This window comes from Brachyistius frenatus, unplaced genomic scaffold (assembly GCF_029030835.1).
Source record: "Brachyistius frenatus isolate BFR_SWC_R1_liver_20210118 unplaced genomic scaffold, ASM2903083v1 Contig_3, whole genome shotgun sequence".
Classification (NCBI taxonomy): Eukaryota; Metazoa; Chordata; class Actinopteri; family Embiotocidae; genus Brachyistius; species Brachyistius frenatus.
The window spans coordinates 5,526,301-5,544,878 of record NW_027210602.1 but is presented as its reverse complement, the minus strand read 5'-3'; the positions used below and the strand labels follow the sequence as shown (position 1 = coordinate 5,544,878).

General features: G+C 40.0%; 2 protein-coding genes across 4 annotated transcripts in view; both read right to left on the bottom strand.

Annotated features, from left to right (window-relative positions):
- The window catches only part of smad2 (SMAD family member 2), a 353,957-nt gene that overhangs the window by 330,621 nt on the left and 4,758 nt on the right, over nucleotides 1–18,578 (bottom strand). The gene's annotated exons all lie outside the window — the stretch shown is intronic.
- LOC138624431 (phospholipid phosphatase-related protein type 1) overlaps nucleotides 273–18,578 on the bottom strand; it is an 82,038-nt gene continuing 63,732 nt past the window's right edge. For 2 of the 3 annotated variants that reach the window (XM_069704643.1, XM_069704633.1), the window contains exons 4-8: nucleotides 13,727–13,859; nucleotides 8,549–8,799; nucleotides 7,325–7,501; nucleotides 2,308–2,439; nucleotides 273–1,662 (exon numbers count right to left, since the gene is read on the bottom strand). In XM_069704643.1, coding sequence (XP_069560744.1) covers nucleotides 1,630–1,662; nucleotides 2,308–2,439; nucleotides 7,325–7,501; nucleotides 8,549–8,799; nucleotides 13,727–13,859 — 726 coding nt within the window. In that variant the 3' untranslated portion in view covers nucleotides 273–1,629. The other variant, XM_069704653.1, reaches the window with a different exon arrangement.

Genomic DNA, 18,578 nt, shown 5'->3' with positions numbered 1-18,578 from the left:
AGATGAGCCAGCAAAGAAAGTACAATTTGTATGCAGCAGAAGTAATATTGAAAGGCTCAACTCAAAGGAAAAAAAAAAATCTAAGTCATGAAAACAAATCTTTCAATATTCGAACAAACACAAGGACAGATACATTGCCCACGTCCTCCATCGCGTTAACCTGCTAACGCTGACTGTTTAGATGGATCATTCTGGTTTTTGGTTGCATATTGTCTACAGAAAATGAAAAGTTAACCAGTCCGACACACAATGAAAAACACAGGAGAGCACAGTTGTTTCTACTGACTATTTAATTTGTGGACAAACTAAAAAAAAGAAATATACGCAGCATTTCAAATGAAATGCTTCATTTTGTTTGCAAAGTAAAAGACAATTTGAATCACAATGATAATGAGTAATATCTATAAAACATCTTGACTTCTCTCGTCATGCTGGGCATATCTTCCAATAGGAAATGGAGTCACAACATTGCATCACAATCCACTGGTGAGTCGGGGAGAGGGAGGGGTGCCTCAAGGAGGAAAAGTGAAGCAGGAGTCATTAGCCTGGTTTTCCTTGAGGGGGCTAGCCAGGACCTTGAGAAAATCACTGTTTCACTCCTAAAGAGCATTTCTGTCTCTCTCTTTTTTTAATGAATTTCAGTTTAAATTTAACTTTCAAACTAAACCAGTGAGATCTTCAAGTAGATCTGGCGCAGGCTAGACCCGCTGGACCTTTCTGTCCAGACATCAACATCACAGTGAATCATGAAATTGGGGTGAAACACACTCCTAGTTAGCATTTCAACCAATCACATTTTCATATATCACAGTAAGGCTGATAACATGGCACCGTGAACGTGCCGAACCCAATTTCCGGAGGATGTCACTGACTCTTCCTTGTCATTTCCTCCAAAAGGGAGAGGAGTTGTTCCCCAAAACACCTAAACTGATACCAAAACAAATCGAGGTTTACAGCAGGCAAACGGGTCCAAATGGATCATAAGTCATACAGATTAACAAAAAATCCTTAAAAAATATGACCTGACATGGTCAATTAATGTACAGAGAGAGATAATAAAAAGAAGGATTCTGTCTTTTTTTTTTCTGTACAAATGACAAACACCACAGAACAACAACATCGATATTTTTTCCATAGCATATTTTTCAGACCGAGTGGGATAGATGTGGTGATCGACGAGGCATCTCATCTGACAGGATGTGATGTAAAACAGAGAGAGTCGGCTGACAGGAAGTGTGCAGGTTTAACATCGTCAGGATAGGCTACAGCACTCGCTCATACAAAATGTACAAAACACCGTCCTCTAACTACAAACAGCGCACCTGGGAGGAAAAAAAATGTCCCATGTTTCAAATGATTTCAAACACCTGGAAAAACAATCTGTGCTTAAGTTGGCTTTGTGATATTGTTGCCACTGATGCGATCTGTGTGCCTTGGTAGGTTGAATTGAGCAAATCCCAACTAGATGATAACCATTACAAACATGGTGTATTTTATCCAACAGGTGATTTAAACAGATATATCAGGAGTAATTTGTTGTAAGCAATCGGAGCCACGTGGCATGCGTTCTCGTCATTGTGTCTGGAAGTGCTGTGGAGACGCAAACGTGACCCGGTGCTGCCCCCTTAGTCATGTGACCTCCGTCATCGATGCCGAGTGGTTCTGAAAATGGATGTTGGAGGAGGAGGAGTGGGGAAGGAGGTAGAGACACGAAGAAGAAATAAAATGGAAGGAGAAAGGAGAGGGGGGAAAAGGTGTGGAAATGAAAAGGTAGAGGAAGGTCATTGTCAAGTGGTGCCAGGTGTGCTCTGTGTAAGTTTCTGTGCATTTGGGAAGGAGGGTGGGGGTGTAGTGCAAATGCCATGCCTGTCATGTGTCACTCCTTTGTGTAGAGACAGAGAAAGAAAGAGAGAAAGAAAGAAAGAAAGAAAGAAAGAAAGAAAGAAAGAAAGAAAGAAAGAAAGAAAGAAAGAAAGAAAGAAAGAAAGAAAGAAAGAAAGAAAGAACGAAAGAAAGAACGAAAGAAAGAAAGGAAGAAAGAGAAAACATTGTGAACCAAATATATGACTGATAATGACACGTTTGTAGAAAATTACAAAATAAAGCAGGGCATGAAAAAGTACATTATAACAAGTCACAATTCCAGTACAAAAGAAAATTCCCACACACAAAATTCCCAGTACCTGAAGGGGGATTTTTCTCTTTAAGCTCAAGGCCTTGAGGGAGCTCTGCCAATTAATGGAGAAAGATAATGCGCAGCATAGAGATTAAAGTTTTTGGGATTCCGGGTTAAGTGTTTTTAGCTACCTGTGCGCTGAGGGTCTCCAGTGGGCTCTCTACACGGGGGAAAGTCATCAGAGGCAGACCACGGTAGTCCTCAGTCTTCTGTTTAGCTGCTGCACTGTGGACACCTTTAAAGTTGTTCACAACACATATACCCTGAAAAGTAGGAGGACAGTTCAACATTAACAGTGCGATTGACTGACAAATAATTCATTTGATTCATTTTTTTTCTTCTAGTTTCGTGGATGATGACTGATTTTTCACTTAAAATTTGGAAAAATATTTTTTCTCAATTTTTCCTTAAAACTGTCTGAATACAAATATGTTGAGGAGCTCATACAAGCCACACTGAGATATTGGTGCGAACCACACAAAAATGTGTAATAAACCCAAGTGTCACGGCTTTACCTAGCCAACAGGCGTCAAAAACCATGGTTTAAGAAAATAAAACCATATGGTTAGGTTGAAGCACCAAAAGTATCTGGTTAGTCTCAGGAATAGATTTCTTCAAATTAATCCACATCACTTTTTCACGGACTCAAACCCTGGCCTCCAGAGTGAAGACCCTTTTATTTAACTATCTGAACCAGCCTGATCTGTGTCCTTACTTTTGTACTTTGTCAAATGACCTCCATCACATGACAGTAACTGCACCCCGACATGTCAATCAAACCAGGCCTGCCCCCAAACACACCTCTCTTTGAGGCTTAATATATAATTAATTATGGAATTATTTCCCGAAGGATCACCAGGCCACTAATCAGGGGGAGTGAATTTATCAAATGAGACCATAATGACTTGTGAAAAAAAGTATTGACTTTGTAAGACTTTAAGAGAAGTTGAAGGGTTTTTTGAATTAGTGTCAATGGAGCCAGAGTTTTTTTTTTTTTTTTTGAGCCAGCCAGCCCCTAGTGGCCCTCAGTGGTATTGCAGTTTAAGGCACTTCTGCATTGGCTGTACTTTTCAGACTTTTTACTCTTCACAGTCTACATACATTTGCATATAATGTCTTACATACAGACAATTTTTAAGATATGACCTGACGCAACAGAAAATACCCCTCAGTTTAGCATGAGTAATTAAGCCGTAGTTAAAAGGCATGTCTTACTATTCATATAAAAAATTAGATTTCTTATAAAACTGTCAATCCTTCTGTCATTAAGGTATTTAGCTCCAATTAAGATTAAATAAGAGTACCCAATAGGAAATGTGGCCATATGTCCTGCTTTAGAACAGTTATTACAGTAATATAATGTTTATATGGGTGTAAAACCTCAATCAAACATTGTATGAGTCTCTAAAAGTCAGCCATCACTTCATGCGGCCAGAGTAGATGCTCTGGGGTGTTCATCTTTGTGGCCTGCAGCAGGCACAGTGAACTGATGCCCTGCTTCTTCATTTATATCTCTATAAATTACAGTTACTTATAAATTCAGTTGTTTTTTTTTTCATTTTGTCCATCAGTCGGGTTTCTTTTAATAGAAGACACACCAACAAGGTTGCGGAATTTCTGAACTCCTCCGTGGACTAGTTAATCAAAGAGCAGCCAGAGGGAGATCCCACCCCACCAGACGCCAAGCATGCCCTCAGGCAGCAGGCAGAGGCGAAAATGAAGCAGCACGAATCACTGCTGGAGGATGTTCAAGGTTTTCTTGTTTGTGGCGCTTCATGAACAGTGAATCTCTAGTGCTGCCAGATCGAGTAAATGAATGAATTACAGCTGCTGGGCCAGAATCTACAAATGACTCTCCAGCTACACAATGAATTCTTCACATCAATATATGTCACAGTGAGCCTAAAGTGTACATTGAAGTGGCTGTTTTAAATACATTTCTGTGTGGCATTAGTGTTCTTGTTTTCACTCAATTCAAGTGCCTCTCCTATAGACTTCAGAAGGCTGCTTCTTATTCCATTTTGTGTCCTTTCATCCATGTAAAGACGAGCCAAAGCTGTCACGTATTGTCTCAGGTAAGTGCTAAGTGAAATTTGCTTATTGCCTTAAAACGCTGAAAAATCACATTTGAGCTTGTCATATAAAAGTGTTGTATTGGATCTTTGCCTTGGGATCCAAGATTGTGCCATAAAATGGGTTTGTTTTTCAGGTTTATTACAAGACATTCGATCAGAATAATGTGAGAGGAAGAGGACAAAAGAAACTTTGATGTACCTTGAAAGCCTTCAATTAGAGATTGAGTTAGTAACCCCTTTTAAATTTCAGGGAGCTTTGCTACTATCAGACTCAGCATGTCAGCATGGGCCTTTTCTTGGATTGAGTGAGTACCTCTATCTCCCACGTTAACAAACATCATCCTGGAGCCAAAACCAAGTGCTTAAGACTGATCCCTCCATCTGCTGGCAGTGGACAAATCTCTCCAAAGACCAAAGGTACTTGTTTGATGAGTCCATTCAGATCTCCGTTCTGTGAACTCTGATAGCACTGATAGAGATTTTACCTTCTCTCTACTCTCACTTTATCAATTAATTTCCCTCAAGATAGCAGTCCATCAAACGGCCTCAGTTCTCACATGACAAGACCTTGATGAGCTTTATCAGGACCATTAGGTCCTTGTGCCGGGGCTGCTAATAAGCTGGAAATGAGCAGTTTCAAAACTGCTGTAGTAATGATTGACATTCTTGTATTAATCTTTCCCTGGAGATCACTCACTCAATGTATGTCAATTTTTATAGGTCAATCACTGAAAGCTTATATCCGTCATTAAACAGTGATGTGCAGTGGCTCCTCCTCCTTCTCATGTTCCAATGACAAGCTGCTCCATGTTGACCTCACCGGACCTCGCTGGTGCCACAACTAAGTGTACACATCAAGGTAATCTATTATTATACAAGCATAGCATATAAACCAAAAACTACCATGACCATCACCCACTTGCATCCCTCATGAATTATCTGGACCCTTCTTGACCCTCCTGTAAATGTAAATGCTCTCACTCTTGCCCGACACTTTCTGAACGTCCAACAGGGTTTCACCACCTTGATTTCCTACTATATCTGCTTATTACTCAGGTCTAATACAAATATATACATGCAGAATCTTGAAAACAAACTGAACTTCTGCACTGTATTCACTGTCCTCAGCAACACGGTGCATCATCAAAATCATCAGAATCTTAATTTGGACAATTCTTTAATTTCTCACAAAATGCCAACAATAATAATGTACTACTCTGCACTATTTGTGGAGGTTGTTTTTTGTACGACCAGATCTGGAGATTTCTGGAGGACTCCGTGATGCTGAGCTCAACCCAGTGAGACTGTGAGATGGTCGTGGAAGCAGTGACCTCCCGTCAGGTCTGTCCACAGAAGACGTCTTAATAGCCGGATTCGTTCATCCAGACATCAAGTAAGAACTCGTACACGCTTTTTAACTTGACCCAGGTAGAAGTAGTCAGAGTAATTGTGCATCCAATCCACCCGCAAGGACAAGGAAGCAAACACTTTGGAGCTCCTTCATTTTAAGTAGCATTTGGCGTTAGCTGCCATTTAAGGGTGAATTTTTTTGTTTCGTTATTTTTTATATTATTTGTCATACTAAATTTCCAACATGTGTTTTTGTTGCAAAGCAAACAAATTGTCCACTGTTCTACTCTCCATCAAGCCCTCCCTTCAGTTAGTGAACGACTCCTCGAATCCAGGTACATGATAATATCTCTATAATTACAGAATAGAGGCTGAACTAGATAGAATTAAACATGTTAAAATCAGCGTATAAACACTGTCAGGGAACAATGACCACAGTAGTAACCGAACATCTGAGTAGTTTCCCCGTGAATATGTCGGGTCCCTTTTTTTCCAATCAAGAAGTCATCCAATCATCCATCAGATACCAATACGCAAACAACAATCCCACGTTTTCTCTTCTCCGAGTCCTCCCTCTGGTTCTCCTCCTGCCTCTCCACTCTGCCACACTCCTTCCTGCCTTGACACTCAGGGCCCAGCGGCAATTACAAGTAATGAAGCCTCTGAGGCTGTTAAATAAATCCTTTTTTATGTTGGGAGAGCGGGGGGGGGGGGGTTCCCTTCACCTTCCTTCCTCCTCGGTGGGCTTTCCACTTCAACCCAAAACAACTTGAGAGTTTCAGCTGTAATCACTCCTCTGCATTTAAACACTCAGCATGAAATCTGACATTAACAAAGCTACTTTTTTATTTTCAGTGACGACACGTCACAGGAGGTTGATCGTAATTTTTAAATGACAGACTATAGAGCAGAGAAACGTGTTGTCATGTTTGGAAAGACAAGTCCAGCCTACACACTTTATCCCCTGTTATGGCAACTGTTTTAATAAGGCAGATAACAAGATCCCTTCCCTCTGGAGTACAGAGTGAGAATGAATCAGATCACCAGTTTCTTTAACCAACCCCCATCCACCAACATTAATTAAAACTAATGTTTGCCTCAACTTTCTTCTCCTTCTGGTCCTTCTACCTCTTCCTGACCAAGCTCTTTGGAAGCCAGCTGCTGATCTCTGCTGAAAGCCAGGTCCCACCTCAGTATTTTCTCTTCTTTCTTCTCTGCTCCTATTCCCCCTCAATCAACCAGTGCATCTTTAACCCTATCCCTCTATCCTAAATTACCTGTATCTGAACCTCCTTCAAGCCAAGTATAAGCCATGCTTTATCCTATTTTATATTCTCTCCTCCCATCACCTCTTCATGAACTGCCCTTCTTGTTATTTACTTCTACATAGTGTGTGGCTTCTTCAACACTTAATTCTGTCACTGAAAGCAGTATAAATGAATACTAAAAGAAAATATGCTGTGTATAGGAGGTTTGGGACATAAATATGCATCATGATTGACTTTAAAATGGCTTCATACCCATGTTTCAGACTGTGGTAAGAGGTGCAGCCTGAATTAATCACGTAATTACTGGTTTGGGTCAGTTCCAAAACGAAACAGAAAATTACTATTATAATTTGAAAATAACCCATGACCAGAATCCACCTCTGTATAATAATCCTTTTTTTCCCCTTAAAGTCCTCCTCCCAAACTTCCCCCAAACTTGTTCCCATAGTCCTCACCAGAAACAATGCAACGGCCGATCCTAGAATAAACCCGGCCACTACGTCTGAACAGTGGTTTCGGTACTCTGAGACTCGGTTGAGGCCGGTGAGGAAGGCCGAACAGAGCGTGCCCAAACAGAGCACAGGCTTGGCCAGGCGGCTGGACTTGGTCTTGATTGTGCTGGTGATGTACATCTAGGAGAAAGAAGGAGATTAGATCAGACCAAAGACTGAGAGCATTCACAGATTATGTTCTTTACTGTGTCCCGCATGTGGAAACAAGGCCTTTGCTCCTTTCTTTAGGCAGACAAGTCACATGCGGAGCAACTGGAGGACGAAATGCTGTTACATATTTTACCTTTTTAAGGCAGCACAAAGCCCCCAAGGCATGACAAAGTGCTGAAGGAAAAATGTGAAAAACTTGCTTTCTAGATATGACTTCTTTCTTTTTCACAGAGAATAACAGATTACAAGATGAACCTAATATGGGAACCTATTAGTGTGAGTGAGTGTTTTGAGAAGACATACACTCAGTCCTCCTAAATGTACCCGCACTTGTTAAACTTTCACCTCCTCCTGTGCCAAAAGAGGACCTGAATGTATCAGTTCCTTTTTTCATCAACCATCTGTTCTTGTACTCATGCTCCTTCTGATAAAATCTGCACCTCTAGTGTCTCTTTTACTTTCAACTACCTGAGCTCCTCACTCTATCACTTTGACTTTTTCCAAAAAAATGGCACTTGTATGGAATATTCCTGAGCACAATTTCATCAAATCCTCCATCAAAATTACCGATGGCACCTATTTATAGCAAATATTTGTTATTGTCGTGTTGAATAAAGTACAGTCTATCTATTTAAATTCCAGATATAGTCTGTAGTATAAATGTTAGCAGTCTCTTTTCACCTCTGACTGTTTTGATGCTTCTTTTATCGTCTCAACTGCGATTAAAACTAATTATATGAAATGAAGAACATTTGACACTGCTTTTTGATGAACTGAGCTCAAGTTGAAATTCTAAAGAATTGCAAAAGATGGGTTGTTTTAAAGTCCTCGTAGAAACAGTTGAACTAGTGGAAAAAAGAGAAACAGAGAATTCTTTTGGCTTTTCTGGAGATATCTTGGCCGATAATGCACACAAAGTTCAACAGTAATAAAACTGCATTTTACTCTTTTTCTGTCTGTAAACTGTCCACCATAAATTGTATTGTAATATTTAGTACTGGTGCACATTCCTCTCACCGTCAGGTAAACAGCAGAGTAAACACTCAGTGAAGCGTCCTTGGACGGGAATGACCGGCGCGCGTTCTCCACAACGACGGGGTTCCCGGTGCAGATGTTGCCATTGACGATAAACTGGTGGTTAAAACGACACTCTGTGCCGGTGTAGTTGGGCTTGCAGACAGAGAGGAAGTAAGGCGAGAGACCTCCAGTCACCACCTGGCCCGCGTTGACGAAGATGTCTGTGGCAAACAGACCGAATGCAAACACACCTGGGGCGCACAGACACAGAGATAGAGAGGAGATTAGAGCACAGAAAAAAAAAAAAAAAAAAAAAATCCAGACCAATGAAAGTCACACATAAATACAACATGCCTCATGCAGGTTTCAGCTACGTCGCATTATATCTGGTTTCAAAGTGAACAATATAGCTCTCTGCCAACAGATGAGCTCCCAGCTGTCGTTGGGCAGCTGAAAAAAACTCATTAGGACCATATTGCCTCTTTTTTTTTATTTTTTTTATAGCAAATACTCCCCACTCACACTGTGCTGTTTATTATATAATGACCTGACTGACGTGTGCGTGATCCAAAAGAGGATGGCACGGAGCTCCACCTATCAGACTGATGCTGCAGATTGCACAGAGATTAGCTTCTCTTTCAACGAATGCACTAGCCTATTTCTCTTCAATTGGTTTGTTTAAATATCATCTTAGCTGGGAGCTGCTTAACTGAAACTGTGGACAATGTAGTTTCACTGAATTCACTGTAGACTTTTCTGGGATGATCAAACATGAAGTGATCTTTGAGTGCAGATTATAATGAGTCTGCCCTTTTCAGATGTGTGTAGTGCCTCATTGATCTGAATTAGTCACAAATCATGCATTCAGCGAAGTTGTGTTTGTCTGATTTGCAGAATGTACGAGTTGATCATTGGAGAAGAGACGAGGGAAATGTTGGAAAAGTTGGAATCAACTAAAGTGAAAATGGAAGTAGACAACAGTCAGAGACAGGAACATAAAGACACACGCATAAAAAAACAAAACTGCATTTAATATGAATGATTGCACTGACACTTTTAGTCCACCAACCCTGACCATTGTCTGCATCTGCATTCCTTTTGCTGTGAAATATGACTGTTGATTATCTGGCCTGCTTAGCCATGAAATTACTGCGCTTTGTATTGTCATCCGGGCAGCGGCTGAGGGTGTGTGTGTGTGTTGGCGGGGGGGCGGGGGGGTACAGGGACACGATTGTGTGAAGGGCATTGAGGGTAATAGCGAAGGGGGATTAGGGTGAGAGGAGAGCAGATGGGAGGGACTAAGAGAGCGGAGGGAAACAAAAAGTGTCAGCGATCCAACAAATTTGAGAACTTGTTCAGAAACAGACGGAAATATAAATTAGGGGAATTGCCTGATGAATTGTTTTTCCGAAGTGTTTTGTAAACTGAAGAGGTATTATTTTAAAATGAAGAATATAGTTTGGACTACGCCAGGCAGGTCCAGCAGGCTTCCTCTTTTGGAACAGATAACAGATAGTTTGTCAGTCTGCCCAGTTCTGCTCCAGATTTGTGGGAAAAGTGGCAATAAAATAATTAAAATGTATAGATTGCAGCTCGATATCTGTTTAATAAAAGTGACACAGGTACACTTTAATTGCTTGTTAAAATCATCCCTAGAATATTTTACGTATATTCAGTATGATACAGCATGTTTGATAGAGATGTTTAGAGTTACTGTGGTTTCAGTGGCTACTACAGTTTTAGAAAAGCTTCAGTAAATGCTTTATGGCTGGACTTGATCCCAATTGGCTCTGTCACTGTAGGATTAGAGAAATCCGCTCAGTCAGGCCAGTTTACTGTATTTAAAATACCAGCAAGTCACAATTATTTAAATTTAAAAAAAAAAAAGCTTGGTTAATAATGACTCCAAATACAACTGTTCACATTACTGGTTCTAGATAAGCTACACGATTCAAAACGTACCCAGGAGGATACAAATATTTTGTCTTTGCTATCTATTAGTGTCCTTATTTAATATTTGTCCCGACCAACACTGATGCATGCGATAAATACTGCAACGTAATATTATTCACAGTTGAACTGTTGGCTTATCATTTACAAGGCACTGGAAATGTCGCTGAGAGGAGCATGTGGCACATTTAAGAGAAGCTAATGTATTTAAATGCAATGGAAATATAGTTTCTCAATCAGCTTCTAATTGTAAGTGATGGATTCTGTACGAACACATACTTTTTCTTTATTTTAATGTGTTTGTTTTTGCATTCTTGCATTTATTTTTTTCTGTGATTTTATCAGTGGCTTGAAATCGGGCAAACTATCAGGTTTTTGCACACTAGTTGAGTCACCCGTGAGTTTAGCAACATTGGAGTCAAAATATGATGAAAGTTAGTTTAGTCATGAAGTCATTAAATCAAGTTTTAAGTGGCTTTTAGGGAAAGACATTTGGCATCATCAGGTCCTGTAAAAGCAGGGACAGAAGTTTATCATTGGACTGACGTACCTTTGTGCTGGTGTGTCATGACAGATGATGATGTCACCACATGACAGTGTGGATGTTAAATTTAATTCTCAATATTTTAGAAAACACTCAAGAGTTTTATATGTGTGGGTAGACATAAGACAGACCTGTCAACAGGCGTTAAGGATAGGGTTAAACAACGTTTGTGATGGTCATCAATTTATTTAAAATGTATTTAAAATACGTTGCTGCCACAATCACCCTTTCTCACTCATTTCATCCTTCACTGTTCTGCATCATCGTGACTCAGACATAGCACAAAAATAGCTGAACCCGCTCGTATATCATGTCATCCACAGGTCATGGGAACTTTGGCTGCTTGATTACCATGTTTGCTGAGGGTCATCCTCTTTTTTCCCCATGTAGGATAAATTAGTGCTTCGGCAGGTTCGCTTTACAATGTGACAGAGTAGTTTAGAACAAACAAATGTTCAAGGTCTGAATCATCGGAGTCACTGTTTAGGATTGCTATAGCTTTTTGCATTGGAGCTCCCCTCACAGGTGGGCAGCTGTCAGTTCAGCCGTGATAGACAGCTTGTTGCTTAATGCAAGACTGTGAAAGCCACAGAGGCGTTTATGATACTGCAGATGCATGATTCACCGAGCTATTACACTCATAAACAGTGCATATGTAGTCTAGTATTGAATAAAACAAAACAAAAGATTCACTAGAGACAGGCAAAAGCAGCACTTTAATTTAATAGTTATGTGAGTGCATACTGATGTGCTGCTGAGGACTGATTTGATTACTTAGTTACAAAAAACACCAGACTACACAGTCAGTGAGTATGTGCGTCTCTGCAATGAACTGAATAAAATCAGTTCAATCAGTGATCCATAATTGTCAGCTCTTTCGGTTCACTGCAGCTGCACTGAGGTGATGCGCCACGTAAACATTAGTGGGACTTAGTGGCACCGTAGCCCAATGTTCACTGAGCAACCAAAGATGACAAGGTCCGTGGATGAATCGAGACATGAGGGCATCAAACACTTCCCTATAGTGTGAGTGCGTAAGATGTACATTGTCACGTGTTGTGACCACAAAATTTGTTGAATTGTGTCTTTAGTCGGCAATCCTTACAAGATGTTTACATAGGTCCTCTTTAACCAAGCTTGTGTTTATTAAAGGAAAGCTTACAAAAAAAAATGTAGAACGCAAATTCTGGTTTAAAAGTTTTTAAATAACTAATTTGTATTGTTTACCCTGAAAGGGCAATGACAAAGTATGACAAAGTATATCAGGTGCCATCACAAGGTTTAGGGTCTGTTCCTGTTGTGCACGAACGGTCCACAACCCAGTGATGTGTATGGAGTTAAGTCACTTAAACAACATCAGCACCTGTGTTACATGTGTTTTTGTCACCTCTGGTACGTGCGTATCTGGGATTTCAGCATGGACTTGAGCATAGAGCGCAAATCATATTTGGTGTTTGGAAATCAACAAAAGAGACCAACGAAATGCTTCAGTAATGCTTCAGAAAGTAACAGCTGAGCTGTTTTTAGACGACATTCATGGTTCAAAATGGGCAGAACGTCACTGTTTAAGGCCAAAGAAGGCACATCACTTCAGGAGTGCAGCGAAATGGGTTTTCTTTGGCATTTGCAGGGTTGTGCACTATGAATCCATCCCCCAGGGTCAGACTGCCAACACCGAGTTCTACTGTGATATCCTGAGGCGTCTGAGGGAACGAGCTGAACTGTGGAGAGATAACATTTGGGTTCTCCAACATGCCAACATCCCGCTCACAGCATGTTGATTACAAGTTTCTTGCCCTCGACAACGTAATTTTAGCCCTCTAACATCCGTACTCACTGGATTTGACTCCCTGCAATTTTTTTCTATTCCCCCAAAAATTAGATATGTGCTCTCTGCTCAAGTTTCAGGTGCATGGCAAAATCACAAATGCACGTGACAGTGGTCACAAAAACGTGTGCAACGCGGGTGTTGATGTTGATCAAGCAACATTTTATCACAAAAGTTCTTGCTTCCCCATGCCCCATGGACATTGTTCTGAACTTAAACAGTCTCTGAACTTTTTGATTGCCCCTTGTAAACTGTATAATAAAAAATAAGTCAGATTTTGAGACAATGATTGCACTTTCCTGCTAATGTTTTAAAAAAGAGATGTCAATTTTGTGGTCTTAAACTTGTAGATGTGAAAGGATAGACACGCATATGTTTGATGCAACCTGGTATCACAGCAAAGCATGAAATAGACGGGCCCAACCACTACAGCGAAATGTGAGAATAGCCACGCTTTGGGCTGTCTAGGTGTGAAAGTTACACGAAGAAGAACATGGGTGGGGTTAAGAAACAAAAACTCAGGAAAAACGTTGTCACCTGTGGAATTGAACCTCATCGTCCTGCATGATCCCCTGTCACACGGCATTTACATGCGTGTAAGTGTCATGCTTACAAAAGGTGTAACTTTCACACCTAGACAGACATTTATGTGGGTGTACATTTCACGCTTGCAAAACGTGTAACTTTCACGCCGAGACAGCCCAGAGCGTAGCTATCTCACGTTTTGCGGTAGTGGACGGGTGACACGCTTTGCCGTGATACCGGGTTGTTTGATGTGTGCATCAGTTAGCGCTTAGTATTATCAACTTGACGTTGGGGTAGTTTCGAGTATGGCATGACATGACAGCGTTCTTACCTACGAAGCGTACGATGCGACGGACGAGGGGGTTGAGGTAACAACAGTCTCCTGTCACAATGGTTTTCTCCTGGGCCAGAAGAGCTTCCCTCGTCGACTTCATCACGTACATGGAGACCTCTCCGATGAAAATCTATGAAAACAAATTCCCACAAAAAAAACCAACAAAGAATGACACGCAAGTAGGAAGAGATGCAGACATGAAAATAAAAACAGAAATACGTAGAGACAGGGACAAAAGCAACATTTTGGCTTCCTGTTACAAGGCAGAGGCATTTTGGCCCAGCCTGGCCTGTGTACATAAACCGCAGTGTCTTAATGTGGTCTTTCTTCAAGTCTATTATAGTGTGGACATTACATCAGGTCTAATGGAAAACCTGCTGCTGGACACACTAAATGGAGCTCGTTGCCAGCTGCCTTGGGTGATACAGGCTGTTACAAAAATATGTGTGTGTTTACGGGTGACAGTGTGTGCACATGTGTTTTAGGCGTTTGGTGTGTGTGTGTGTGTGTGTGTTCATAAAAGAGTTCGCTTGGAGCCGCAGGACAGGTGTGTTTCCCCACCATCCTTCGTGCTTTTTTTTCCCATCAACATGTGAATGCAACTCTAATCTATTTATTTATTTTCGGCTGCAAGCTGTGAGCGCAACCCGTGTTATGATGTTGGGAAATTCTAAATGTTTGAAAAAGACTGACAGCAGTCACGTAAAATGAATATTTTAAAGCACTGGATTCAGTCCAGAAGCTGAGTTAATATGTTCAAACATTGTTTCCATATGACAGAAGAAGATGATTTACATAAAGCATTGCAAATACTGAATGAAACTGGCATCAAATCCATCATAACAGAAAAATCTGTCCTCTGATGTATAATGACCCAGAAACATCTGTCTTTTAAGGCACAGTAACAAAAAAAAACAAAAAAAAGGCCTTTATCTTCAAACAGACTGAAACTGTAGAAGGGAGGCAACTTGCATCAGAGTTTGATTGTGGCTGAACAGCAGTTGTGACAAAATCAAAATGCTTTTTGTGCAGGACAAAAAAGGAGGGCCGGTGGAAGTTAAGTGACTACTCAAGGCGATGAATGTTGTTGTTGTTTACAGGAAAATCCATGACGTAAATGTAAACAAAATTATTCATGAACCTCCTTTAGGCTTGTCAGTGCTCGATCCACGCCGGCTGCCAGATGCGTTCTGCACATGTGCAAACGTCACTACATGTGTAGAATTTAACATCTTTTCCATCACACAAACCATCATGTGCGTATTACATAATCAGTCTACAAACTATTTAGTTTGAATTTTTTTTTTTGTGGTTTGCAAACTTTAAACAAACACATATATCCTAAACTGCATGTAAAATATATCCCAGATGCATCGTTAAATCTACTGTCAGGTAACTGACAAATTTTTAAATAATTAAAATAAGATCAGTTCATTTACATCCATGTCTCTGAAATGCTGATAATTAGTGAGTTATTTCCTGCTTTTCTCGAAGTGATGACCTTAACATTTTCCAGCAACTAGCACTTGTCTAGAAGTATTGATCTCTCCAGACTGCTTCAGCACTAAAAAGGTTAGGTACTCCTGCCTGATTATGTTATTTCAAACCACTTCCCTTTATAAAAACTTCAGGAAAACTGACTGGAAACCACCCACCGCATGTACCGTGTCAGACATTAACTTGGAAGTCACCTGACACAATGCTGTTTGAGCAGAACATGAAAAGGTGAAAAAAAAAAAGAGATGAAGAAGAACATGCAAAACCTTCGAGAGAAGAGACGAACAGAGTTTCGGTTTATGTACCGTCTCAATAGCGTTGAACTATCAAAAGTTGTAAATGGGAGTTCATGTCTGTGATATCTTTAAAGTTCATAAAACATCTGTGGCATTAAAATGACAGACTGCCCATATTATTAGGAATAACCTCTCTTATGTATCCCTGTTTTGTTTTATTTATTTATTTTTTTTAGATGAAATGTGACTTGTGTCCCCTGTGGAAACTATAAATGACACATGGTGCAGTTAGATCCACCACACTGACTGAAGGAGAGAATTTTTGATCAGAAAAACACACAGCTTGCTTCAGCAGAGAACTTATTACAGTTTACAAGCTGTTTATACCGTAATGAATATATTTCCAAATCCCCGTAAAAACAAATCTCACTCATACAAGTTGAATGTTTACTGAGAAATATAAATGTCTTTATGCTAAAGCAGCCCAAAAAGGATCCAACATGTCCCTGCTCTCGACATCCATTATTGCTGTATTTACCCAATCACCACTGCAGCAATTTTTGAATAACTGAAACCTACTGCAGCCTGCGGAAAAATATTACTGTTAAATAAAAGTTTCTGAAGGGGCAGATCTGGGATAACAGCTCGTTGATATCTTAGTTCACTGTCAGTTACTGTTACAATCAAAATTACGTTTAAAGCTGCACTAATCCATATTTTATATAAATAATGCACCAAATAGCTAACGTGTATCAAAGAAAGTGTTGCTTGTAATAATAAGCCCAACTCTGCAGTTCCCTTTAACTTTACAGAGCGTATTAACATCATTCAGCTCATCAGTGTTGTTTCCAGGAGAATAAGCTGTTTTTAGTAAAAAAAAAAAAAAAAAAAAACGCTGATTAATCCAGCACCAAACAGGAAATTGACAAAGCTAGCAACTGGCAAGTGAATCTAGTGGAGTAGTGATCAGCTAATTGGAACACATACTTCCCTCAGGATTCAATGGAGAAAAACAAACACAGCAAAAAAAAAAAAAAAAAAAAAATGAATGTGATTCCAAAACCGTAACGCCAAATGAAGCTAATTCTGCTCTGTGTCTGCTGGACATGTAAATAGGGAACTATTTGCTAACACATTCACTTCATAGCATGATAATATGTAAACATGTGTGCATAGCTGGTTATGCTGGCAAAAAAGTGAGGAAAAATAACTATTGCAAAAAAACACCAAAAAAACCAATTAATTCTGCTTAAAGCCCGACTCGCTTTCTAATGAGCCGATAATTTTCAGATTTGCAACCAAAGCACACATTAAAAGAAGCGGAATTAGCCACAGAGAATCTAAATTGGTATGGAAAGAAGTTTCCCATCTTGAGATTGTTTATCTTGAGAAACATCTGCTGGCAGTCATGGTGGTTGTTGCTCAGTCCCTAACTTTAACATTGTTTCTGTTGGAGCCACACTTTGCAAAAATAACATCAGACTGACATAAGACACACTTTCATATGCCTTTCCATTGCCGAGAAGGTTTATAGACCGTTACATGAATACAACCTATCTAACCTCCACCAGCTTCCCATTGGTCCGGCCATGTGGAACCCTCTGCATAAATTACTGCCTCTGTGGTAATTGGCCAACGTCCCAGCCCTGTCATCATTAATTCTGATTGGCCGCTCCTCTGGTTTATGACGCCTTTGGAGATGTATAGTGTCAAGCGCAGCTTAAGCACCTGACACAGCGCTCTCAAAGGGCACAATTAAAAACTTGGGGATAGCCTACAGATGGCTAAAGAGACTTTGTAATAAGAGGCCACAAACAGTAAATGCCACAGAGAGAGGAGGGTAAATTAGAGAAATATGGGAAACAACCAGCAGCGTTAAACAAAACTCAAGACAGCTGACACAGCATTCTCGGAGGAGGGGGCATCAAGGACAAAATGGATAAAGAAAATAAGGATTCATCTTGTTAGGAATTAATTAGTTTTATGTAAAGTCACACTCACAAAAAGAGTGTCTTATTATAAAAGACTAACAACATGAAAACAGTGATGTGGAAAGAAAAAAACAGAATTGCAAAACAGACAATATTTTCAATAAAGTTAATATTTTAAGGTTATACAAAACACAAGAGATATATTTACATATTTATTGGGCATGTACACCAAGTATCCCATTTTCTTTTTCATACTTGTGAAGTAACCAGTGCAGAAGACTCTGTCAAAACTGCACTCTGATGCACCCTCCTCCTATCAACTGTAAATAATATAGTCTGTCACATTTCCTGGCCAATCAGAGCACTCTTCCAGATTTGAAACCAATCTATTTTGTTTTATTGCGTATGTCAGAACGTGTGTGCGCATGTATCCACGTGGGTGTGTGTACAGAGGCGCTGTCGTTTGCTGACGAATCAGCACACCAATTAGCTAAAGGAGAGTAAAGGCGAGCTGCAGGATGTGTTTTATTTGTTCGTTAAAAGTGACAATAATTCAGATTGTGCTTCAGTCTAACAAACTGGGAACAGCACTGAGTGTTTAGAGCCTGTGAGCAAAGAACGAAATGTCCCAGATAATGAACACATAAAAACAGGAGACACAAAGAGGCAGCAGCACAGCAATATCTCATTGCAAATAAACGGGTGGCGTGTGTCCAGGAATCAGACATCTTTAACTATCACATTCCAGATTAAGTGCCTCTTGAAATAGTACTACAAAGGAGGGATGTCTGCACGGAAAGGTGGTAAAATCTGGGATATGGATTATGCACCGCTAAAAGCCTTTTCAATGTCACTGTTGTCACAGCTCATTCAGTTTGACCAAATTTTATAGAACAAGTGAAGTGGAAGTTTCAAACACTGAACTTTATAGAGAGATTAAAATAAGACGAAGATTATGTAACACTGCAAGTAGCTCCGTTAGTGTGGGGTTGTCAAAAAAGTGAGTTTTCTGCAAATATACCCACGTTTACATATTTATATTCTGATACACATACAGTGATTAAGTACATAAGATATTACAGTAAGTGCAAGAAAAGGTGTAGTAGGCACAATTGTACTCAGAAGAAGGTAAGCAGTTCAAGAGTGTGTAGCTTGTTCTTATTCCCAGGTTGTCAAATACTGACA